We start from the raw sequence: 24,537 nt of genomic DNA, 5'->3' as shown, positions 1-24,537 counted from the left end.
GTGGCCTCATGCTGTGGCTCTGGGCCAAGACAGAGGCATCTCTCGGTCCCTTCTCAGAAGTCTGGTTGCTTGCTTTTGCCATGGGTCATTCCCGGCTTACACTGCATCTAGAGAACAGGGAGAAGTGACACTCACATTGGCCAGCAGTGCCTGGGGCTTGGGGAGGGGGTGCTGGCTGCTGTCTGCCCAGGAGGGTGGTCTCAGTAAGGAGAAGCTTGGGAGGACCCTTGGGTCTGTGGTGGATTGCGGACCCTCCCACTGGTGGCCCCCTCCTTCACCTAGGCTGTGTGTCTCCTCTGGACCTGTAGGAAGGTCGTGTTCGCATGAGAGACCATGTGGTGTGCCCAGTGCATGGCTTCATACCCCGGGAATTCAGAGGGGAACGGTCCAGTATGCACTTTGTGAGGGAGTGACCGTGGGCTCCACAAGGCTCTCTCTCCTCTTTTGCTTGGGGCTTAGGACTGGCTTCCGGACCAAGGGCCAGTGATGCCCGTTCCTTGCCTGACCGGGTACTGTAAGTAGATGTAAGTGGAAGCCAGAGGTGAGTGTGAGGCCACTGTGTAAGCAGGGAACTGTGTCATGTCTGTTGTGTGTTAGTTCTTGTCACGGACATCAGGCCTGGAAGATGTTTGCATAGCTTATGGATGTGCTTTCCAGCTAAAGGGTTTCTGGAAGAATGTGGGAGAATTTAGACAGTTCCTGAGTTTGCCCCTTCTAAAGTTTTTATTTTCTCTAGACCAGAAGTTTCAAGTGAGCGTTACTGTGTTTAAAGCTTCTTTCCTTGTCCGTCAAGCCTCTGGCCAAGAAGCGGGGTGGTGCCCTCACGGAGCAGCCACTGTGATGGCCCGAGGAGAAAAGGACAGGACCTCCTGCTGCTCTGGGGTTTGCAGGGTCCCATCTGGGGTTGGGAGAGGCTGGCCGGCCCCCTGCTGCGCACAGGAAGACGAGCTTTCTGGCCCAGGCAGCCTTCAGATGGTGACCGACTGTGAGAAGCTGTGTCATCGCAGAGTGCTGTCCTTGGAAGGCAGTGCCCCCCACTCTGAAGGCATGGGCAAGTGGGCAAGGGGGAATCTCAGCACAGCCCTGTTTGCCGGCAGACCGCCCACCTTAAGTGCCCTGGGGGTGTTCAGAGCCACAGAGTCTCTGGCTGGAGCCCTCGAAGAGCCAGGTGGGGGCTTCCTGCTTCAGGGACACAGGTCCAGCCCTGAGTCTGCCCCCTGCCAGCTGGCCCTGCAGCTCCTTTCTGCCATGCAGGACCCACGCATCCAGTGTGGTCTTTGGGGGCTCATGCATGTGGTCTGGGGTGCTGCACACTGCAGGCAGCACTCTCCTGGGTAGGTGTTTTGTCCTCCCTTGGGTCCCCCAGGAGAGTAATGTGGACTGTCTTCCTGTTGTGTGTCCTGTGCTCCCCAGAGCTGAGTGCTTGGCCTGCAGAGTATGTGTGGGTGTCTGTCTGGCCAAGTACGGCAGCTTTGGGGCGACACATGATCTCCCACTTGGCTCTCCCCTCCCTTCCTTTGAGGGATTCGTAGGATTTCGGGTTGCCGTTTCCCTTGCTCTGGGGCTTATAGCTCCCACTCGGGGATGTCCTCTTTGCTGGTGCTCCCTTGGGGCTCTGCACTAAGCTTTTACAGAGGGCTTTATCCCCAGCTTTATGAAAGTCTCTAAATAAATTAGATCCATTGGTTAGGCTTTGCCAGTGATTTTTATTAACCTCCGGTTAAAGAAATATTGCTAGTTACAGAAGCGTGATTTATTCCCGTGTAAGCTGGCCTCATTTAGCCACCTGTAAGCCCCCGGGAAGAACGGCTCTGCATCGATGCGAAGTGCTGGGCAGTAATGAGAGGCATATGTAAGGAGAGGGCTTGGTGGCTGGAGGGGCTGGGAACCCGTGTTTCAAAGGGACTTTTCCCTTTTGTATGAAATAACTGGGGAGAATAGCCATCTCACTGCAGTGCGGGTGGAGAGCCAAGCCCTGGTCATGCCTCCCGCAGACTCTAGACCCACATCCAGGGACTGAGTTCCAGATGTGGAGAGCAGTGCAAACTGGGGGCGCTGAGGTCATGGGGTGGGTGACCTTCCCTGTCATCCCTGGTTCCTGGTGGCCCCGCCCTGGAGACAGTGATGCTACCAGGCAGGCTTGGAGGCCCGGGCTCAGATTCTGTGTGGCTTGGGGCATAGGACCTCCCACCTGAGTTTCTGTTTCCTGTGTGGGATGGAGGGGCGTGGGGTGGAGGGGCATGGGATATGGCCCCTTCCCTTAACTTCCCTCCTCTGCATTGGGGACATGGAGGTGACCCGTGTGCCTTTGATACGGGAAACGGTGCTTGTCATCCTCCTTCCCTGCTGTGCTTGTCACTCAAGCAGGTGGCTTCCGTGCACACACTGCCTTCTCTTCTTGGTGTAACCTGGTGACACTGAGCAGGACAAGTGCACACCGCGCAGGCTGTGGGGCACCAAGGATGTCGTGGCTGGAGCACAGGAGCCCGTGTCAGCCCCGATCTCCAGGCTGCTGCCTCGGCTGCCTCTGTTACTAGACCGAGTTTGTAAATCCTTGTGGGTAAAATCCAGACTGCACGCCAGTCTCTTTGGGAGTGCTCATGTTTTTAGGGAACCATTCCAAGCACATGGCTTCTTGGTGGCGCCCTATGGCCAGACCTGCAGCCCTGTCATGGTGGCGTGACTCCCCAGAGTGAGTGTGTACGTTCGGATCTGGCTCAGTGGGTGTGCTGCGTGGGATCCAGACATGGTCCCGCTGGGCCCGATGCCCTCTGCCGCCTCGGGAGGAGCTGATGGTCAGGGCTTCTCTGATGGCAGGTCAGCCCCGTGTCAGGGCTTGGCAGCTGCCTCCTTAGAGCCGTGCAGGCCACTGGCCCTGATGGCCCTCAGTGTTTGCTGCAATTCGAATCCTCTCGTGCCTGCCCCGACGTGTGCTTTCTGCTCAGCCCATGGCATCTGGCCGCCTTGGACCCCTTGTCTTCCTCTGTACCTTCTCACGTTGTTGGAGCCCCTGCTGCCAGACTGTGGCCAGCGGTGACCCAGGCTCCCGCAGAATCGCGAAGCCACATACTGTGAGCCCAGCTGGACCCAGTGACTCACAGCCTCAAAGCCACTGCCACCTCCCTGTTGCCTGCAGAAGGAGGTGTGTGGACCCGTCCGGAGCCAGGTTCTCCGGGGCCTGTTGGCTATCCGCTCCCACTGCCGTGGACTCAGCACTGTCTCTGTGTGAGCGTGCTGTGTGTTGGCGAGGCCGATGGGACCTCCCCGCACACTGTATTGGGAGAGACCTCAGGGCCCAGAATCCTGTGTCTGGGCAGGTGGGCTTGGTGGAGCAGCCCAAATTCCAGGGGACAGCTGTGGCTCGGCCTTTTGTGGGCCACATACCAATTGTCCCTTCTGCAGGCCGGTCCTTGCAGACACCCCCAGTGCTGTCCTGGCAGGACCCCCCTGGGCCAGGGAGGGCCTCCTGTCAGAGCAGATTGCTGCATGGCTTTTCAGAGGATTAAAGTTAATTAAAGAGCTCTTCCTTGCTTTCATTTCCTTGTATCTGCCAGCTATTTACATGCTAATGCAAGCCCTGCCGCCCAGAATGAGGAAGGTGTCAGCTCCAGGCACCTCATCATGCAGGAAAACAGTGGGAAATGAGATGAGCGCTCATTTATAGATTTATATTGTGTCCCTATGGGTAGTGAGAGGTGTGCAGATTCAAACACATTTGAAAGTCAGTGGCACAGTCTTTTTTTTTTTTTTTTTTTTTTAATATTTCCTGAAGTGTCTACAAGGCTGACTTGAATTTTCTCCATTAAGGCCGCATCTTACGCTGCATAATTGAATGCATTATGCATGGTAATCTCTTTGCATAAGCAATTTTATAAAGAAAGAGGACGCAGAAAGTGGAGTCCAAACTTTGCAAGTGCAGCTCTGTCCTTGCAGGCAGCCCAGTTTCCGGGGTGAGGGGCTTTCTGCCCAGAGGGCCAGCTGGTGGCTGTGTTTTCTGGCTCTTAGTACAGCTCTCCAGATGGAGAAACCATGTGGGGTGCGTGGGTGACCTGTGAAATGCGTGTGGGTAGATGAGGGAACGCGGCTGCCATCACAGGCCATGCTTGGGCTGCAGTGTCCAGAGGTCTCGGGGGTGTATCTGTGGAGGGAGTGTGTGTGTGTCATTTTCTTTTTCTATAACCACACCTTTTACAGGGGGATCGTCCTCCCTGACTTTTGTCCGTGTGCCTTGCTGGAACAGAGCAAGTGAGTTTCTCTTCCAGCTTTCCCCTCCCCCTTGGGGGCCTTGGTGGTCAGTGGCATCTTCTCAGCATGGAGGTTAGTACTATTTGATGGAGTCCTACCTTCCTCAGGCAGAGAGGGTTTCGTGGTCCATCACTAAATTAGATGCCTTCAAAGCCCTTCCTCGTCTGGTTGAATTCACACATTGGGAATGTCACCGGAGAGCCTGAGCAATGGTGGACACTGTCTACTTACCAGAGCGAGCGTCTGGCCAGCTGGTCAGCTGCAGTGCCCAGCACGGAGCTTGCTGAATGTTTGTAGAGAGCGACTAACACTTTGCTGTCTAGGAGGATGGAGAAGTCGTGTCTTCTCCTGCTAAGCACAACTAACAATCCTCGACATTATATGTAAAACAAACATAAAAGACACAGGAAGGTGGTGGCTGGAGACCTCGGGACCTAGGAAACACCCTGTGGTGTTTTGCTTTTTTTGTCTTATCCCACGGTTGGAGCTGGAGGAGTCACCCGGAAGCACCAGGGGCCCTGAGCACCTGTGGAGCTGGATGCGTTAGACTGTAGCTGGAAGTATGAATGAGCCCGTGGTGGCTGAGCTCAGTAGTGGAAGGCAGGAGCTGTGGGAGGCGTCCCTGAACCTGGAGACTGAGCAGTGGGAACCCGCCAGGTGTGCCCCTGCACGGAGCAGTGCATCTGGAGAAACACAGCAGCGCCATCTGAACAGAAGCCCAAGCTCACACAGGTGTTCTCTGCACCCCCAGGACAGGAGAGGCAGGGCCGATGGGCTTCTCAGCGACGACAGAGAGCTGCGGGTGGCTCGCTGGTCTCTTCAGTACGTCAGGCTTTTTATTTCTTCCTGAGTCAGTTTTGGTAGTTTGTGTCTGTGGGAATTTGTCCATTTCACTAGATTCTTGGCGACTCGGTGTCTAGTTGTTGATAACATTCTTTTATAGTTCTTTTTATTTCCATAAGGTCAATGATACTGCCTCTGTCATTTCTGCTTTCAGTTACCTGAAGCTTTTCTGTATTTTTTTCCCAGGTTGGCCTAGCTAAAGGTTTATTGATTTACTGATCTCTTTTAAAGAGCCACCTTTTGGCTCTGCTGATTTCTCTGTTGTGTTCTGCACTCCTTTTTGCTTACTTCTGCTCTCATCTTTATTACTTCCTTTCTTCAGCTTGCTTTGGGTCAGCTGATATTTGAGGAAGATGCAGAAGCAGTTCGGGGAAAGAAAGATGGCCTTTCAGCAGGTCTCCCTGGAGCACTTAGACACCCACAGGCAAAAAACCGAACCTTACACTTCATATAAAAAGTAACCACAGAATTAAATGTGGAACATAAAAGTACAAACCTTTTATGAAAAAAAAGAGAAAATTTTCAGGGTCTAGGCAAAGAGTTCTTAGACCGGGCTATCGAAAACACGATTCGTCAAAAGGAAAAGTGATAAACTGGACTTTGCAACGGCTGAATGTTCTGCGCTATGAGAGACCCTAGTCCGGACTGCAGAGAGGCGTGCAGACAGCATGTTTGCAAGCCACGTGTCTGACCGGGACTGTTAGTGGCTATGTCTGAAGAACCCCGAACCCTCCACAGCAGCGAAAATCTAATTAGAAAACTGGCACATACAGATGGCGGATGGGTGTAGGAGAAGGTGCTCAGCACTGAGAGCCGGCAGGGAGATGCGAGGAGAACCACAGTGAGGGATCGCTGCACACCTCTGAACGGTTAACATAAAAAGTGGTGACAACCCCAAGTGCTGGCAAGGCTGCGGAGAAACTGGATCCCTTGCCGTGCTGGCGGACACGTGAACGGGCACAGCACTCTGGGTTATAACGTCTCCGTTGTTGAAAGCTCAACCGCAGTGACCAGATGGCCCAGTACTTGCACTCTGGGCATGTATCCTGAAGAAATAAAACTGACATATGGGACTATTCCTGGCAGCTTTATGCGGACCAGCCCCGAGTGGAGAGAACGCCAGTGTCCTCCGGCAGGTGGCGGTTACACACGGTGGGAGGGCCACTGGGCTGGAGTTGGTCGGACCGTCTCTCTCCAGCTACTCCAAGCTACTGTGATTCCTTCTCTCCTCCTCTGTGCCTAGGCATTTCCATCCTCGGGTGCTGGCATGGGTTGTGACCTTTCCCCTCCAGGTCTCTGACCCCTTGTGGATTGGCCCCAGTCAGCATCGTGAGGGCTCCAGGCAGATGTGTCTAGAGGTGCCTTGGGACCCTGAACCCTTCTAAAACCTAGAATGCCTCTTTTGTTTTTTGTCCTTGATTATAATAATGCACATTTGGGAGCTTTCAGATGCTCCAAAAAAAAAGTATGAAGAAGACCTTTTAGAAGACCTTAATTCCTGGGGCGCCTGGGTGGCTCAGTGGGTTAGGCCTCTGCCTTCGGCTCAGGTCATGATCTCAGGGTCCTGGGATCGAGCCCCGCATCGGGCTCTCTGCTCAGCAGGGAGCCTGCTTCCCCCTCTCTCTCTGTCTGCCTCTCTGCTTACTCGTGATCTCTCTCTCAAATAAATAAATACAATCTTAAAAAATAATAAAAAAAAAATTAAAAAAAAAAAAAGAAAAAGAAGACCTTAATTCCTGTACCCAGAGGTGGCATTGAAATCATGTTTTTACGTTTCCTTCATTTCTTCCTTCCTCCCTCCTTCTCCTTTGATCGAGCCATTCATTCATTCGTCTCTCCATCCTTCCGCCGATGCATCTGTTTATCCAGCCAGCCAGCCACCTGTCGATCCACCTGTCCGTCCATCCATCCATCACGGGCTGGTGACCGTAGGGCCAGGTGCTGTGGGGTCAGCTGTGTTCCCGCAGGTGTTCCAGGTATCAGGAGAATGGGCATGAACAGGACAGACAAGACCTGTTTGTGTCCCGTGTTTGTCACTTAACATTTATCATGACAAATGCTTGGTCATTAAACAGTTTTTGAAAAACGATTGGAAATTTAGACTATTTTTAATTTTTTATTAGTTTTGGTGGTGGGAACAGCATCCTTGGATGTAACTTGTGGCCCCATCTCTGACTCATTTCTTTCTTTCTTTTTTTAAAAGATTTTATTTATTTTTTCGACAGACAGAGATCACAAGTAGGCAGAGAGGCAGGCAGAGAGAGAGAGGGGGAACCAGGCTCCCCACCAAGCAGAGAGCCCGATGCGGGGCTTGGTCCCAGGACCCTGAGATCACGACCCAAGCTGAAGGCAGAGGCCCTAACCCACTGAGCCACCCAGGCGCCCCTCTGACTCATTTCTTAAGATGTGTGTCGGAGCCTGGAATTCTTGGTTATAGGAGAGGAGCACTGCTGGGAGCCTGGGTTAGCGTTGCTGGCTCAGCGCACCTCCCCTCCAGCAGGCGTGTCCGTCAGCACTATCATCAGCAGCTCATGTCATGTTGCTTTGCGTGAGAGATGGATCTTACTGGATTTCTGTGGCCCTTGCCCAAGACTGCATTCAGTCCTCTCTCGTCTTAGACGACACTATTTTCCAGAGGAGGGAGGAGATTTCCGGGGATTCGGTAGCTTGCCAGAAAGCATTGCCAGGAAGTGGGAGAGCCAGATTTGCAGCCCGAGTCTAGTCCCCCTGCAAGGGGAGGGCATCTGAGAAGCAGGGAAGGCCAAGCAAATGAAGGGTTTTTGCAGTCACATTTGTACGGTAGTGCCCTATGGCTGCCCTGTCGTGCTCTGAAGAGTCAGCTGGCCACTTGAAATGTCTGTGCCATGTCGAGCGCTCATTGCTGTTTGAACCGTGTGACCTTTGCTGCTGAAGGAGTCGGTGCCCGCTGGCGCGGGATAGAGGTGAGGGGGGCCTTTAGTCAGATCCCGTCATGGTCCTGCAAGCCCCTGGGAGGTGAGCTGCCCCTGATCCGGCTGTGACTCGGCCATGCAGGCCTCCCTCCTGCCTGTCTCGCTGCCTGTCTTCAGGAAAAGGAGAGCCGGGGGGTGAGGGGGCCTGCGGGGGTGCTCCGGTCCGGGATGCAGTGGCTTCTCTGCCTTGTGGTGATGGAGCCGGGAGGCTGCCGCCAGTGTGAGCAGCTGCCTTGGCTTCTCTGAGTCCCTGGTGAGTCCCTGGGCTGGTGTCCCCAGTCCCGTGGAGCGCCGCTGCTTTCGTTGCTGAGGGAAGTGGGGGTCTGTTTTTCTCCTGGCTGGGCTCCTCTGTTCTGTGACCCGTTTGTTTTCCAAGCCTCAGCTGAGTGGGGTGAGAGGAGCTTTTGTCCCTGAGTCCTCCAGCACTGCCACCCTGTTCGCTGGCCGGTGGGCCTGGAGGGGCAGTTGCACACAGAGACTTCGGGACAGCTGTCCCCTCGGGAACCAGCCCCATATTGGGCCTGCTGGGCAGTGGAAGGGCAGGCCTGTAGCTGGGAGCAGTGTCAGCCTTGTAAGCACCTGGAACAGGGACACTCAGTGTGGAGATGCAGCCTCTCCTTTGGCTCTGCTCGAGGCCAGTGGCAAGAAGCCATCATGTGTGATTTAGAAAGTCAGAGGCCAGAGTGCCCTGCAGGGCCTGACTGGTCCCTCCATCTCGAGTGCCAGTGCGGGCCTGGGGGACCCTGGGAAGGGCCCGTGACTGCAATATGTCGGGGGTGGGGGGACATGGGCAGAGGGGCCATGGGGAGAGGTTCCCTCCTTCCCCCAGAGGCTGGGAGGGTCTGGAGACTTGAGGGCCAAGGGAGTAGCTCGCCAGCCCTCCTAACCTGTGAACCTCACAGAGCTGCTGCAGGGACATTGAGGCAGCCCCCCCCCCCCACCGCCCAGCAGCTGGCCCCCATGCTCTTGACCACGAAGGTCACTCACTGGGAGACTAGGCACTGACAGAGCCCTTCCGCCAAGTACTGCGAGTTGTTCAGCAGTTATATTTTTAACATCTTTTCCTTGCCGAGTATTGTCTTGGGTGTCGGAAATTCAGCCGGGAAAGACAAAGAATGAAGGTCTCACCTACCCCGTGGAGTCGCCGTGTGGTCAGGGAGGCAAAGAGAGTCCTGACCTAAATAGGAAGTTGTGATGATGGCCGGATGGTGGGCCACAGAGTGTGTGGACGGACCCCCCACCCCAGCAGGGCCCCTGTCCTGGGACGCCCCTCTCCTGGGACATTCCCCCCCCACCGACCCAAGCAGGCCCCTGCCCTGGGACACCCACTCTAGTGGGTCCCCCATCTTGGGCCGTCCCCTCAACCCACCCCGTCCTGAGCGGCCCCAGTCCAGTGGTTCAGTGGGAATAAACAGGCTTGTATTTTGCTGTTAAATGGGCAAAGACACTCCAAGAAGGTGGGGGTAAGAATAACTTGATTTTATGGGTTTTACATAAATGACCCTACTTGGTCTTAAACATAAGCAGATGAAAGGAGATTCCTCCTGTTTCCTCGCTGACAGAACCGAGGCCCCTGGCAGAGTCACTCACTCATGCCTGCCCTGGTGCCACGTGGGGCCTGGAGTCCAGGATCTACCATAGACGTGGCAGTGTGAAAAGCTGAAAGCGGGCCTTTTCGTTCATTGCTCCGTCCTGGGGACCCGGTGGTCGGTGGCCCGCGGTGTTTATGGGATGAGTGAAGGTGATCTGGGTGTGAGCTTTCTGGTGTCCTGGGCCCTGTGGGGCTGTCAGCATGCGTGTGCCGAGACCCTGATGGCATGAGGCCACGTGGCCAAGCTGCGAGAGCAATGCATGGGGTGGGGGTGTCCCGCGGACCCAGGGGTGGAAAGGAACCCGTGTGTGGAAATGGCGCTGCAGGGTAGAAGGTGGGGCTTGGAGAGTCGCCTGAGCCGATGCCCCTTTGCTGTCCTTCTGGAAAGATGCCTGATGCACCCTGCCGTCCGGGCTGGTCCTGTTCCTGGTGTGCTGCCACGGGCTTCTGCCTAGGCGTCCTCACCCCCACCTCCCCCATGTTTTCTCCTTCCTGGCCCTACTTGCTTTTTCAGCATTTACTTCCAACTCTTTCCCGCGCTGAGGTCTAGGAGAGCAGGGCTTCTTGTAGAGCTACTCTAAGCTCAGGGGGACATCCCTGCCACTGGACACGAGCTAACTTATTTACTTACTTTCTTTCCAAGATTTTATTTGTTTATTTGAGAGAGAGAGACAGACAGAGGAGGAGCCAGGAGGAAAGGGGGAAGCAGAGCTCTTCACTGGGCAGAGAGCCCGATGCAGGACGGGACAGACACTTAACCGACTGAGCCACCCAGGCACCCCAGATGTGAACTTTCAATTGAGGGTGCAGAGCAGCGCGGCCCCCGTTGGCCTTGTTGGGGATGCTTCCCAGTGACGGGTCCTTGAGCTCGGAGCCCCTGTCTAGATTTCTGTCTGGTCAGCAGAGCAGTGCTCCGAAGGCAGGTCTGGCAGGGGGAGCCCCTCCCTGAGCTCTGGGGTCAGCTCCTTGGGGAGGGCCAGGTGGAGGGACAAAGCCTGTCTAGTGTCTGATCTTCTCGTTTGAGGACGGACTTTTAAAATTAGAAGTAACTGGGTCATGTCCTGTGTCCTAGAGGCACGGGGTTTGGTGCTGTAGTGAGTGGTGAAGACCTTGGGGTCACTGTTGCCCGTGACCTTCCTATGCTCTGTGATCCCAGGGACATGGACTAGGAGCTGTCATGGAGCCTAGGTTTATAAAATGTGTCTCCATCCTGGTGTCCACGCCACCTTCAGCACGACAGCTGAGCCTCCGGCCCCTGCTTCCTGCATACCTGAGCTCAGGTCTCAGTGCCGTCATGAGCGCCTGAGGACCCTGGTCACGTTGAGCAAGTTCAGGAATTCGGTAAGCCTGTTTCCTCACCTGAGAGGGTGAGCCCCTGCCTCCCCGGGCTGTTCCGAAGATGGCGTGACGGACTGTCGTGTTCACTCGCATGATGGCCGAGTGGATATTTACTGAATGGCTGTTAGCTTTGGGGCACTGTGCCAGGCACTGGGCACCCCGCAGTGAAGGAGAGGGCCAGTGAGCCGTGGCGTGCAGTCACCATCTCGCTGGGCACCTCGCACGTGGGGAGTCCACCTGAGCTCTGGCACCCATGCCGAAACGTTCCAACGGGGAAAGCCGGCCCATCTTTTTCAGCTTTTGCTTTACAGCCGTGGGGGAGGACAGGGCTCGGAGAGGGAGGGGCCACTCTGACTCCGGCAAGCTGGCCGGGACCCCAGTCATCAGACCATCCCTCCACCACCCAGCTCCAGTGAACGGTGCTTGACCCAGAGCCAGGCCACGGCAGCTCGCGCTCTACCCTTGTGGCCCCCCCACGCACGGCACGGACGCAAGGCTGCCTGTTTGGATCACCTGCACGCGTGTACCGCGCTGCTGTCAGGAGCGATGGCCACGGACGTGTCCTACACCCACCATAAATGAAATGCAATTTGTATTAGGGAGTGTGAAATCTCAGTAAAATTGCTTTGGGAAATCTCAGTTGATTCCTGCTTCTTCCATAAGAGGTGTTGTAGGGCTTTTCATTGGGAGGTTGAGACTGAGGGAACGTGGCTGGTGGTGAGGATGCGAGCAGCAGGTTCCCCCTTCCCCTGCCTGGCCACAGTTGCTGGCCGAGGATGGGCTGGGGAGGGCCGTGGTCTGTGCTGGGGCCGGCTCCTGGCCTCCTGCTGCCGTTGGGGGACGCCCAAGGATCTGGTGGACCCACCCGGTGTCAGGCCTGCCCTGTGCCCGCCAGCCTGCAGGAAGGAGTGCTTGGCCTTGCTCTCCGGGCGGTAAGGTGAGCCGCTCCGAAGACTGCAAGGAGTCACAGCAGCAGAGAAGGTGGTAGGTAACCCAGAGGCGGGAATGAGGTGTCATCAGGTGTTTGCTGTCAGGTGTGGTGGCCATGGGCACAGGAGGTCCCGAGGCCCCCGGAGACTGCTGGGAGTGGGGTCTCGGGCCTGACTGCTCCTTTGTGTTGAGATGGGGACAGTGGTGTGTGGGACCATGGGCCAGCTCTTCTAGTGGACCCACCAGGGCGACATGGGTGTGTTTAGAAGCATCTCACCAAGCCCAGATGAAGTTTCTGCTGCTTTCTTGAGCATTCTGCTGCCTGTTGTGGAAGCTTAGCAGTGCCCAGCATTTGTACGAGCCCTGTGCCTTTCAGGATGTCGCTGGCCTCACAGGGGATGTGCGTTTGCTGCCTCGCCCCCCTGCCCCCAGCATCTCTGGGAGAGTGTGGGGAAAAGCGCTGTCTGCGAGACCCCAGGCTGAATTCTTGGGAACACAGCCCAGGTCTCCTGGCAGGGCTTCCCATCTCCCCCACCACTGGCATCGGTTCTGGGGCACTTTGCTCTCGATTTGTGGACATTTGACTCTGTCATGCTTCACTGGTCCTTACCCTGTCACTCCGTTGTCATCCAAGCTCTGGGCCAGCCTTCTGAAGTTTTCACCCTCAGCAATCCTTGCCCAGAATCCCCCAGGCGCCTCCTTTCCAGACTGTGCAGTATGATTTTCGGAATTCACTGGGGCAGCCCCGCCATGCCACCACCTGACTGAGGATCAGCTGCCTCAAGGAGTTGGTCTCTGGTCTTGATGGTTCCTTTATGATGAGCTGTTTTTAGTGTGACTGGACGGCCACAGCCATGCTTCTAAAACTACAGAATCTCGTTTAATATTTATTTGTTTCAGCTTTGCACTGGCCTGCAGCACACGTACATCAAGAGCTGTCCTAAGAGGACGAGCCTGTGAGTCACAGGAAAGCCGGTCCCTTGTGCTCAGCTAGTGCCATCGTTGGCACCCAGGATGCCCCCCTTTCCCATGCCACCGCGCAAGGCGATGCCTTTCTGCTTTGAACACTGCACACCCCCTTCCCTGTTTTTAAGTTTTATGTAAATGGAATCCTACAACATGTAATCTTTTGTATTTGCTTTCTCTTGCTCAAAATCAGGTTTCTGTGGGCAGTTACTTCCTTTCTGTTCTCTGAGTGGACCACATTATGCTTTTTCATGCATGCATCCGTGTATAATTTTTGAGTTTCTCCATTTCTGGGCAAGGGTGAACGGTGTTGGTGTGAATGTTCTCCACTTGTCTTTTGGTGCACTTAGATCTGAATTGGTGGCTGAGCACCCAGGAGTGAGCTGCTCTGCCACGGGCATGTGACGTGGGGCACGGGAGGGGTCCACTTCTGTGCGTGCGACAGGGTGCACACCTGCTATCAGTGAGCGAGCACGCCTGTTGCCCCAGAGCCTGCTCTCACTGAAGCGTGTCATTCAGCTAGGCAGCTGCATGTCAGTATGGGTGGTGGGTCTGCTTGTGTCTCCAGTTGTGTTTATTTCCCAGGGTGTGGATGGGGGCGGACATCTCTTCATGTGCCTCCCGGCGGGTGGAGGCCCCTCTAGTGAGGCCCCCGGCACACCCACTGTCTAGTTGTCTCTCATCTGCTGTTCTCTTTATGATCAGTAAGAATTCCTCATGTGTTCTGCATGCTGGCCTTTAGTCTTTGCACGCAGATACCTTCTGCCTGTAGCTGGCTTTCGCTCTCTCCGACTTAAAAGATCCAAACTGTAATGCAGTCTAATTTATCATGTGAAAATTCCTTGTTGGTTATCATTTCCCATGTCCTCTCTACGGAACCCTCACCTGTCCCATGATCACTAATGTATGTGTCAGTATTATCTTCTTTTCCGCTTGGCCTTTCCACACTGAGGGCTCAGAGCACAAAGCTTGGCTGTGTCATGGTGAGCTCCCCCCATCCTCCCCGGCAACTATGTCCTGTCAGTTCGACTTATGAAACGCTTCCTTTCTCACCACCCCACTGGGCTGCTTATGTGGTAAAACCAGGGTCCCCCTCTGCACCAGTCTGTTTCTCTCTCTTTTTCCCCAGACCACCCTGCCTGCATCCTTGGGACTCTGCTCAGCCCTGTTACCTGATAGAGCCAGTCCTCCCTCCCTGGCTGCCTCGGCTGGTGATGACCCTTTATGTTTTCATGTGGGGTTTAGAAGTCAGTAAGCCTGCTGAGATCTCTGTTGGGGGTGTAGCACCATCTTGGTAAGGGTGCATCTGATCCATGAACATGGTATGTATGCTTCTGTGCTTTTAGGTCATCTCTTTTTCCTCTCAGTGTTTTATAGGGCTTTCTAGTAGACACCTCATAGATTTGTTTTTTGTGTGTTTTTGTTTTGTGCGTTATTATAAATGGCATCTTCTCTAAAGTTTGTTTTTCTAACAATTTTTTGCTGGCACAGAGAAATAGAATTAAACTTTGATTATTGAGTTTGATCCAGCAACATTCTAAACTTTTTAAAAATAAGCTATTTGTGGATTCCATTGGATTTTCTCTGTTCACAGTGTGTCACCTACTCATAATAGTTTTTACTTCCTTGTAGCTTTATGGCCATTCTCCCCTTCTGCTGCTGCTCAGGATCTCCAGCTCTGTTTCAAACAGAAGTGCTTTGGTAACAGGCATGTCAGAAGGAAAGTGTGAACACTTTCCCTGTTGTGGACTGTGGTGAAATTCCCTTCCAGTTCTCATTTGCTAAGAGCATTTTTGTTTATTGTCTTCACCATGAATAGATGTTGAATTTTTATCAGATGCTTTTTCTGCATGTACTGTGATGATCGTATGATTTTTCTTTACTCCGTTAATGTGGAAAATCAAATTAATTGATTTTCAAATGTTAAACCGAGCTGGCATTTCAGGAATAAGCAAACCTATGTATGATTTTCCTTCCCAAGTAATGCCTAGTTTGATTTGCTAGTAAGTCAGTTGGGGATTTTGCCTCTGTGTTTATGAGATTTTGACAACTAATTCTCATTTCTTCCGAAGTCCTTATAAGGTTTTGATGTCATAGATTTTTCTGGCTTGATAAAATGAGTCAGGGATTCTTTTTTTCTCTTCTCTGTGATGGCATTTGTGAGATCAGGGTATTTCTTCTTTAAGGGTTGGGTAGATTTCACCAGTGAAGAGATCTGTGCCTGTTGGGTTTTCTTGTTGGGAAGATTTTAAATTGGGGCTTTGATTTATTTTAATAAGTTCAAAGTCATTTGGATTTTCTTTATGATCATTCATCTTGATGATCTGCGGCTGTGTCTTCTTTTTCAGTCTGGCTGTTTGGTTGTGTAAGTGCTTGCTCTCTCGAGCCGTCTCACGAAGAGTTTGTTGGTCTTACTGCTCACTTGAATGAACTGGCTTCTGGCGTTCTTGATTCTGTACCACATGTATTCTGCCTCATTAACTTCTATTTGTATACTTTTCCCTTTTCCTTTTTAATTTGTTGTTCTAACTTTTGAGCTACTTGATGATTGTTTTTTTCCCTCCTGTGCCTTTCAGGCTGTAAACATGGATGCGTGCTGTAGTTAAGATACGTTATGTTTTTCTTATCATTCATTTCAAAATACCTGTTTAGTGTGACTTTTATTTTGACTACCAGGTTATTTAAAAATAAATTTAATTTCCAACATTTTGTGATCACCAAATTATTTATTTATAGCTTAGTTCCATTGTGTTAAAGACCACACTCTGGGATGTGTTGTATGACCCCCTAGGGAGCCGATGTTTGTAAATGGTCCATGTACCCATCAGAATCACGTGCGGTCTGCATTGTTGAATGCAGTGTCTTTTAAGTCTCTGCATATCAGTTGTTAATCATACTGTTAAGATTTTCCATGTCCTCTGTGATGTTTCTCCTTTTTTTTCAATCCTGAGAGACCACCATTGGAATTTCCCAGCTTCACTGTAAGTTTGCCTATTTCTCCCTTTAATTTTGTCAATTATGGCAGCATATCTTTATTAGGCCCATATAGACTGAAAATAATTATCTTCCTGGTCCATTTAGCCTTTTATTATCATGAAATAGGCTTTATAATTTCTTTTGATCTTTGAATCTCCTTTGTGTGATATTAATACGGATGTTATCAGCTTCCTTTTAATATAGCCTTTGTGCCTTTTACTTTCTCAAGTTTTGTTATGATCGTTTCTTAATTATTTTATTATGATGTCGCTTCTACACAGGTTAGAGATAGATTTTGTAGTTTTATACAGTCTGAAAATTTTTGTTTTTTTTTAGTTGAAATATGTAATTTAGTTGCAATTAGTGATAGATTGCCCTTTTTTTTCCCAAAGAATTATTTATTTATTTCAGAGAGAGAGTGCACTTGGGCAAGTGAGTGGGAGCAGAGGGAGAGAGAATCTCAAGCAAACGCCCCACTGGGTGCTGAGCCCCACATAGGGCTTGATCTCCCAACCCTGAAAGCACAACCTGCGCCAAAATCAAGAGCTGGAGGCTAGCCTGACAGAGCCACCCAGGCGCTGGATAAACGTGCTTTTAGACTAACCACCTCACTACCTGCCTTTTGCTCGTGTTCTTTTTTGTTTGTTTTTAATACTTTGTTGTAGACTAACCATTTCCCCCTCATCATCTTGTCATTATGCTTTAATGCAATTTTTTAGTGCCTGTTGTGATTACAACAGACTGTCACAGTCTCATAAAAAAATAAATACTTCTCTCTCTTCTAGATGATTCAAAGGATCTTAAAACACAGCATCTATTGAGCTTTTATCCATTTACAGACTGTTATTGTTGAGCACTTTACACAACACACACACACACACACACACACACACACATTCTGTAGCTGAAAACATACCATCGTTACATTTTTTAAAAACGTTAATTCCAGGATAGTTACCATACTGTGTAATGTTTAGTGTCAGGTGTACAATAGAGCGAGTCATTGTTTCCATACGACACCCCGTGCTCATCTCCACAAGCGCACCCTTAGTCCCCACCACCTGTTTCCGCCCCACCTAGTGACCATCAGTGTGTTCTCTACAGTCGAGAGTCTGCTTTTTTGTCTGCCTCTTTTTCTTCTTTTGCTCATTTATTTCTTAAATTCCACGTATGAATGAAATCACATATTTGTCTTTCTATGACTTATTTCGCTTAGCCTTATACTCTCTAGAACCATCCATGTCATTGCAAATGGCACGATTTCATCCTTTTCCTGGCTGAATAATACTCCACAGTGCGGAACGAATATATATATCACAGCTTCTTTTTCCATTTATCAATCAGTGGATGCTTGGGCTGCTCCCAAAGTTTGGCTATTATACATAATGTTGCGATAAACACAGGGGTGCATGTATTTTTTCTAATTAGTGTTTTCATATTTTGGGGGTAAATATCTAGTAGTGCAATTTTTAGATCATAATATAGCTCTCTTTTTAACTTTCTGAGGAACCTCCATACTGTTTCCAGAGTGGCTGCACCAGCTTGCATCCCCAGCAACAGCACATGGGGGATCCTTTCTCTCCGCACCCTCGCTGACACCCGCCGTTGCTTCTGTTGTTGATTTTTGCCGCCGTGACAGGTGTGAAGTGGTACCTCCTGGTGGTTTTGACTCGCATGTCCCTGATGATGAGTGATGTCGAGCATCTTCCTATGTGGCTGCTGGCCCTCTGGTTGTCCTCTTTGGAGAATGTCTGTTCACATCTGCTGCCCCTTTTTCAACTGGATTATTTGTTTTTTGGGTGTTGCATTTTGTAACTTCTTTGTATTTTGGATACTAACCATTAATCAGAGATGTGATTTGAAAATCTCTTCCCCCATTCACTTTTAGTTTTGTTGATTATTTTCTTCGCTGTGCAGAAGCTTTTTATTTTGATGAAGTCTCAGTATTTTATTTTTACTTTTGTCTTCCCTGCCTCAGGAGACTTCTCGAGTAAGTTGTTGCCATGGCCGTGCCTGTGTTCTCTTCTAGGATTTTAATGGTTTCCAGTTTCACATTTAGGCCTCTCATCCATGTTGAGGGTGTTGTGTATGCTGTAAGAAAGTGGGCCAGTTTCATTGTTTTGCATGTAGCAGTCCAGTTAGTTACTGTTGCCTTGTATGTTCATATAGATGTATAATACTCACCCTTTTAATTTTTTTTTCATTACCACCTGCATCCCTGGGCATCCACCTGGGATCATTTCCTTGGGATCATTTTCTTCTGCTCACAGAATGCCCTTCGGTATGGGTCTGATGCTGAGCAATTAATTCCGTTTTTCCCAGTGTGAAAATGTGTTCCTTACAGTTTGACGTCTGAAGAATATTTTTGCTAGGTATGGAATTCTTGGTCAGCTGCCATGCAGCTGTGCCCATTGAGCCTGGACTTGTGTGTCTTTTGACTCAGACCGAGTGAGCACAGGAGCAAGCCACCTCCTTCCTGTGCCCAGTCCCTTGCCCGCTGTCTCCTCTCCAGCTCTTTGTGGGTTTCTTTGTTTTCTGTTTTGTTTTAAGAAGGGATATAAATATTCTACTATACCTAGAATTATATTTTCATTAATAAACTTTGCTTTTGGGACAGTTTCTTTATAGGAAAATGGAGGCGATGGTACAGAGCCCCTGTATTCTTTCCTGCATCCCACAATTTGACCTAACATCCCGCATGTTCCGTGGCCATGGCTGTCAGGTTGAGTGCACTAGTTTGGGCACAGGACCACTAACTAACATCTGTGCTTTAAGGTCTGCTCGTGTGTGGGTCTGTGGGTTTTGACAAGTACATGTCATGTGTGGACCATTATAGTATTACACACAAACATGTATGTATGACTACTTCTGTTTTCTGCTAAAGATTTTAGGAAATTGGTACAATTTCATGCTTAAATATTTGGTGGAATTCCCAAGTGGAACCATCTGAGTCTGGTGCCTTGTTTTTAGGAAGGCTATTATTAATTCAACTTCTTTCAATAGATATAAGCCGACTCAGATTTTCTCTTTCTCTTCTTGCAAATGGTGGTAGTTTTTGCCTTTCTGGGAATTGGTCCGTTTCATGTAGGTTACCAAGTTTCTGGGCATGGGTCTGTTCATAATACTCCTATTCTTCTTCATATCCCCGCGATTAGTAGTGATGACCTTCTCTCACATCTGATATTAGTGTTTTCTGTCTTCTCCCTGTTGTTTAATCTCGGTCAGCCAGCTAGACATTGGTTTTGTTGATTTCTCTCAATTGATTTCCTGTTTCCAATTTCATTGATTTCTGTTCTAATTTTTATTACTTCTTTTCTTTTGCTTTAACTTACAGCGCTCTTCTTTCTTCAGTTTTCTAAGATGGGAGCTTAGATGATTGATTTCAGTTTCTTTCCTAAACTAAAATATGCATTCGCTGTTCCCTCTAAACCCTGCTGCGTATTGTGTTAAGTTTCATTTCATTTAGTTAAAAACACTGTTCTGTTTCTCTTAAGACTTCTGTGACCCATGTGTTTTTTAGAAGTGTTGTTTAATCTCTAAATAGTTTGGGGTTTTCCAGCTATCTTCCTGTTATTGACTTCCATTTTAATTCCAGAGTGCTCTGAAAGCTTACTCAGTATGATTTCTGTTCTTTTAATTGTGTCCAGGTGTGTTTTATGGCCCAGAATGTGGTCTGTCTCGGGTGAATGTTCTATGCGAGCCGGAGAAGAATGTGTGTCCTGCTGGTGGCGGGTGAAGTATTTTATCAATGTCAATTAGATCCCTTTGATTGATGGTGCTATTTGGTGCAACTATATCCTTACTGATTTTCTGCCTGCTGGATCTGTCAATTACTGATAGAGGGTGTGGAAGTCTCCAGCTACACTAGGAGATACATCTGTTTCTCCTTGCTGCTTTATCAGTCTTGCCTCACAGATTTCGACCCTCTCTTGTGAGGTGCATGTGTGTTTAGGACTGGTATGTCTTTTTAGGAATACTGACCCCTTTATCATTATGGCATGCCCCTCTTATCTCTGATAGGTATTTCTTTTTCCTGAGGTCTGCTTTGCCTGAGATTAATAAATTTACCCCATCCGCTTCATTGTCTTTTGATTGAGGTTAGCACAATGTATCCTTCTCCACCCCTTAACTTTTATGTCTGTGTTTGTAATGTGGGTTTTTTATAGACATATAATTGGGTCCTTTTCTTTCTTTCTTTTTTTTACTCCATGTTGACTGTATCTTTCAGTTAGCGTGTCTTAGTCACTCACAGTGATACTGATCCAGTTGTTCGGCAGCCGTGATGTTTCTTGCCATTTTCTGTGTGGACACTTGTTCTTGGCTCTTTTTCATTCTTCCCTATTGATCTGCCTGGTTTGGTTTTCAGGAGCGTCTTACAGGACTCCATTTTTTTCTTTTTCTCTGTTAACTCACGAATTACAGTTCTTAAGTGATGTGTTCTCACGGTGGTCCTTAAGTGTGCGGTTGTATCCGACTCAGAGCCCATTTTGAAGCAGCGCTGTCCCTCTTCCCAGGGCATGCAGGAGCCTGACTCTACTGCACCCCCAGGCCCTCCCTCTGTCCCTTTTCACTGCACTACCACTGACTCACCTCCCCACTGAGGCATGGTGGCCAGTGCAGACTGAGGAAGGGACACACTGGTTTGGCTGTCACTAGCCCCTTCTCTGAAGCTCACGCTTTCTTTATGTAGATCGAGCTTCTGACTGCTACCAACTGCTCCTCTCTGGAGAATGCTTCCACATGCTGTTTCTGTCTGAGGATGTCTGTATTTCCTCTTCACTTTCACCCAGCATTTTCCTCTTAGCGCTTGGACGTTTTCACTCCCTCTTGTTCTCAGGTGCCACCTCGCTCTGTTGGGGTTTCTCTGTCTTTGGTTTCCTGAAGTTTGAACAGGAGGTGCCAGAGTGTAGATTCTGTGGTATTGATCTTGCTTTAGGTTCTCTGAGCTCGCTGGATCTGAGGTTTGGAAGATCTCCCCTGATGACGAAGTCTTTGCTCGGCCACTGGTGTCTCAGTGCAGCTCCTACCCCTTTCATAACTGCCCCTTATTCTGAGATGCTCTGCTTTTCTCTTTATTTCTCTCTCTCTCTTAATTTCAGTTTGGGAAGTGGCTATTGCCACATGCTGTGTCTTTGTTTCCTCTGGTTCTTCTATGCCCGTTTCATCCTTCCACTCTGTTCCTGTGTTGTTTTATCCTTTCTCTTATTTTTGTGTTGATGGGCTGGCTCATTAGTTTTCAGGGTTGCTAATGCAGACACTAAAGTTATAGACTTCCTGCTGAATTTTTTCTTGCATTGTTTTCCTCTCTCACATTTTTCTCCATGTCTCCTCTTTTAGAGGTTCTCACGCGTATTTAATGTAGCAGGTGCTTAATGATATCTTTATCCCTGTTGGAACAATTTAAGGCCCCAGGCCTCCCTTAAAGGCTTTTATTATATTTTATATTAGCTCTTTGTTTTTTGAATTTCTGTTTCTGATTTGTACGTCGCTGAATGGTACCTCCACATCACAAAGTTGAGAAGTTATGAACAGGTGCACAGTGAGAAGCACATCTCTACCTGCCTTGCCCTGCTCACCCATATGAAGGCTGCCAGGGGTCTGGCTGAGCTTCCAGAGAGTGTGTGCCCGTGTGCATGCGCCTGTGCTGTGTGCATGCGCCTGTGCCCTGTGCCGTGCACGTGCCACTCCTTCCCCACCTCCTGCGCGACTTTAGCGTCTTAGCTATATAAGTGTCTAGTGTCGCCGCTGTGCGTTCCTCGTTGGCAGGCCAGGAGCTGCGTTCATGCGCCCTGTCCCACCCTAGAGTCTGGGCACCTGGTGACCTCATGCAGTCACGGTTGCCTGCGTCCTGGGGTCCGTCCTGCGTGGCCTCCTCTGGGGAAGCTGTTGCTTCCTCCACCCTCCCTGCCCTGTTGCCGCAGCGTCTTCCCGCCCTCCCCGTGACACGCTTTTGGGGCCTCGGCCAGGCTCTCGCGCTCCGGACGGGCTGCGGGCTGCTGCAGCTGAGGCTGCGGCTTGTGGTCACTTCTGGAAGTTACTTGACGTGGGTGGTTCCCCTCCTGTCCTTCCTGCCCTTCCTCACAAATGTTATCCCTTGTTCTGCCTGGACCCTCGGCAGCTGGCTCCCATCTGTCCGGCTTGTCCCTTCATGTTCTCTTCTGTAGCTCTGAGTGTCTCTTTAGCTACGGCACCCATTGCTGTGTTACCTACTTAAGTGTTTGAATTGTTTGTTTACCTTGTTGAGCTTCATTTAGTCTGCTTTTTGTCTTTGTTCTAAACTTGCTTATTGTTTCTTGCTGATACGGTAAATCCCTTTATTGACACACACCCTGTGAACCTTTTCTTCCGCTTCTGGTTGTTCTATTACCTGATGCTATAGATTTCATCCTCCTCCTTCTTGTGTTTGCGGGTCTGTTTTCAGTTGTGCTCTGCTCTGTGATCTAGTTTTATTTTTATTTCGTTTTACTATGACCTTATGATCCTTAGAACTTTCTCTTTGGAACTAGTTTGACACTTGGAGTGAGGTTCTGCTTTTCTAGCCAGGAGCTCTGTATCCTCCTGTCACGTGCCTGCATGCACCTGCAGCCTTGGGCTGCCGTGTGGTCGTCCGCCCACAGGCAGTGCTGGTGTGCCTGTGAATGTGCGCCACTCTCGGTTTTGTTCTAAAGATTGCCCACTGGGGAGACTGACTTTTTCGATCCTGGTTCTCTGATCTTCCCTCCTGTTCAGGCACCACATTTTTTTGCTTCTCCCCTGTGTGGGGGGCTAATTCCATTCCACCCCAGGAAGCTCCTGCCCCGGACTCCAGGGCTGCCCACTCCCTCTGGACTCAGGAGGAGAGCGGGGCGGTTAGGGTCCATTTACATGAGAGGGTGGCGCACGTGTGAGGGACCACATTCCTTAGGACCACGGGCCGGGGTATTTTGGTGCGGGGAGTCCCCCAGGGCGGGCCTGTTCTTCAGGAACCTGGGAGTCGCAGCTCATCCAGACACTGGTCAGGGCCATCTTGCCAGCTGAGAGTAGCATGTCACCTCTGGGCTCTGTCCCTGCCGTGGCTCAGCAGCACCAGAAGAGGCAGACCCTCTGCCCCTGTGAACCAGACATGGTCGTGCCTGCAGCTGCTGGCTGGTTTGCTCACACACCCAGCACACGCTGGGGCTCGGGGCGGGAGGTGGATGTGCAACCTTCGGAGGGCTTGGCAGCAGCGATCTCTCAGTTTGTACTCGGGGCGCGTCTCCACGGCTTCCGCGGCCCTGACCGGATGTCTGTTTGTTCAGGGATTAATCACCAGCATTTGCTCAAGTGGAAACGAAGCAAACTTCACCACAAGTGGAATCACTCATTAAAAAGTCATTATCAAATCAAACCGGCACATTTCTTGGTCTTTTACTAGTAATGACAAAACAATCTCTTGAACAGGTACGACAGACCATGAATCTGCTAGTTCATGCACTCCTCCTTCCATCCTCGGCTCCCCTGGGAACGTGATAGAAGAGCCTCGTGTGGAAGAGCAGTGTTGGGGGGTGGAGGGGGTCAGCGGAGGAGATGACTGCAGCTTGTTCTTGAAGGGAAGCCCCCCACACCGCCCCTCGCCCTCTGGGCCAGCAGCGCTCTGGTAGCTCCAACTGAAAAAGTCAATACCAAGATAGAGCGTTCCAATGAAATGAGGAGCCTCCATAAACCTTCCTTTGGAAACAGATTTCCCACGGATGTGCGACCAGTGCCAGGTGGATTTGTAACTTTAATTTCTCACTTATTGAATTTCTTGTCATCAGCTAATTGTGGAGTCCACGCTGGAGTGATGAGCGGGCCTGAGGCTTGTGAGCTCTGCCCCTCCTCCAGTCCTACCCGAGAAGGAGGGTCTCTCCCACCAAGAGGACGCTAAGTCAGGGGCTGTTGCAGGTCCATGAATGCGCCTTTGAGCCTGTGCTGGTACAGGCGGTCTGGGTAGCATGTCCGGATGGGAGGGACTGGGGTCCTGAGGGACCAAAGCAGTGCCAGGGCTGGCGCGGGACATGCCTGTGAACCCGTGGAGATCTGTTTGCCAACATGGATGAGATCACTGGGCCTCACTTACGGGGCAGTGCGCGGACGCAGCGTCTGTGACGGCATCAATCCTCCCACCCGTCCTTTGAGACTGGCAGCTTACCCCACTAGTCTGGGAACGGAGGATAGGGGTGAGTGCTCGGGCCTCCGGTGCCCAGCTGGCCCAGTAGAGCTGGGACAAACCCAGCCCCAGGCAGAGGCCATGGAGCTCTGTGTCCTGCATTCCGCAGCATCAACCTCTCTGGGCGCCTGTTTGTAGAACTGACTCTCAGGCCCCACCAGACCTGTGGAGACGAAGCTGACCTCCCCTAAGCGCCCCAGGATGTTCGCATGCACAAGGATATGAGAAGCATGCTCAGAGCACCTGGGCTTCTGCATGATGACTTGATTTTCTCCACATGGGCTTCCCAGGTGACAGCACGGAGGCAAATGGGGTGCCTGTCCCCAGCTCAGGCTGAGGAAGAATCCAGGCCCCTAGGGAGTGAGAAAGGGCGGTGGGCAGCTCACAGGGGAGACAGCAGCTCTTCTCCTGGCATGGGCGCCCTTTGTGCAGGCCCTCCAGAGCCTCTCAGTTGCTGGGACCTAAGGACCCGGGGACCTTAGGTCGCTGTTGCCTTTCCTGGTTGGCCTCCAGAAGCTTGTCTCCCTCTG

At 50.9% G+C, this 24,537-nt stretch overlaps 1 protein-coding gene across 6 annotated transcripts in view; it reads left to right on the top strand.

Annotated features, from left to right (window-relative positions):
- Nucleotides 1–24,537, top strand: part of MAD1L1 (mitotic arrest deficient 1 like 1) — a 310,570-nt gene that overhangs the window by 138,435 nt on the left and 147,598 nt on the right. Inside the window, exon 1 of one of the 6 annotated variants that reach the window (XM_082714049.1) lies at nucleotides 7,814–8,030. The exons of 3 other annotated variants lie outside the window; for them this stretch is intronic. In XM_082714049.1, the coding sequence (XP_082570175.1) occupies nucleotides 7,953–8,030 (78 nt within the window). In that variant the 5' untranslated portion in view covers nucleotides 7,814–7,952. Of the gene's footprint in view, nucleotides 1–7,813; nucleotides 8,031–13,961; nucleotides 14,187–19,487; nucleotides 19,573–24,537 lie in introns of those variants that run through there. 2 more of the 6 variants (XM_082714050.1, XM_082714048.1) reach the window with 2 other exon arrangements.

Source organism: Mustela nivalis (assembly GCF_964662115.1).
Source record: "Mustela nivalis genome assembly, chromosome: 19".
Taxonomy (NCBI): Eukaryota; Metazoa; Chordata; class Mammalia; order Carnivora; family Mustelidae; genus Mustela; species Mustela nivalis.
This window is presented reverse-complemented; position numbering and strand designations above follow the sequence as displayed.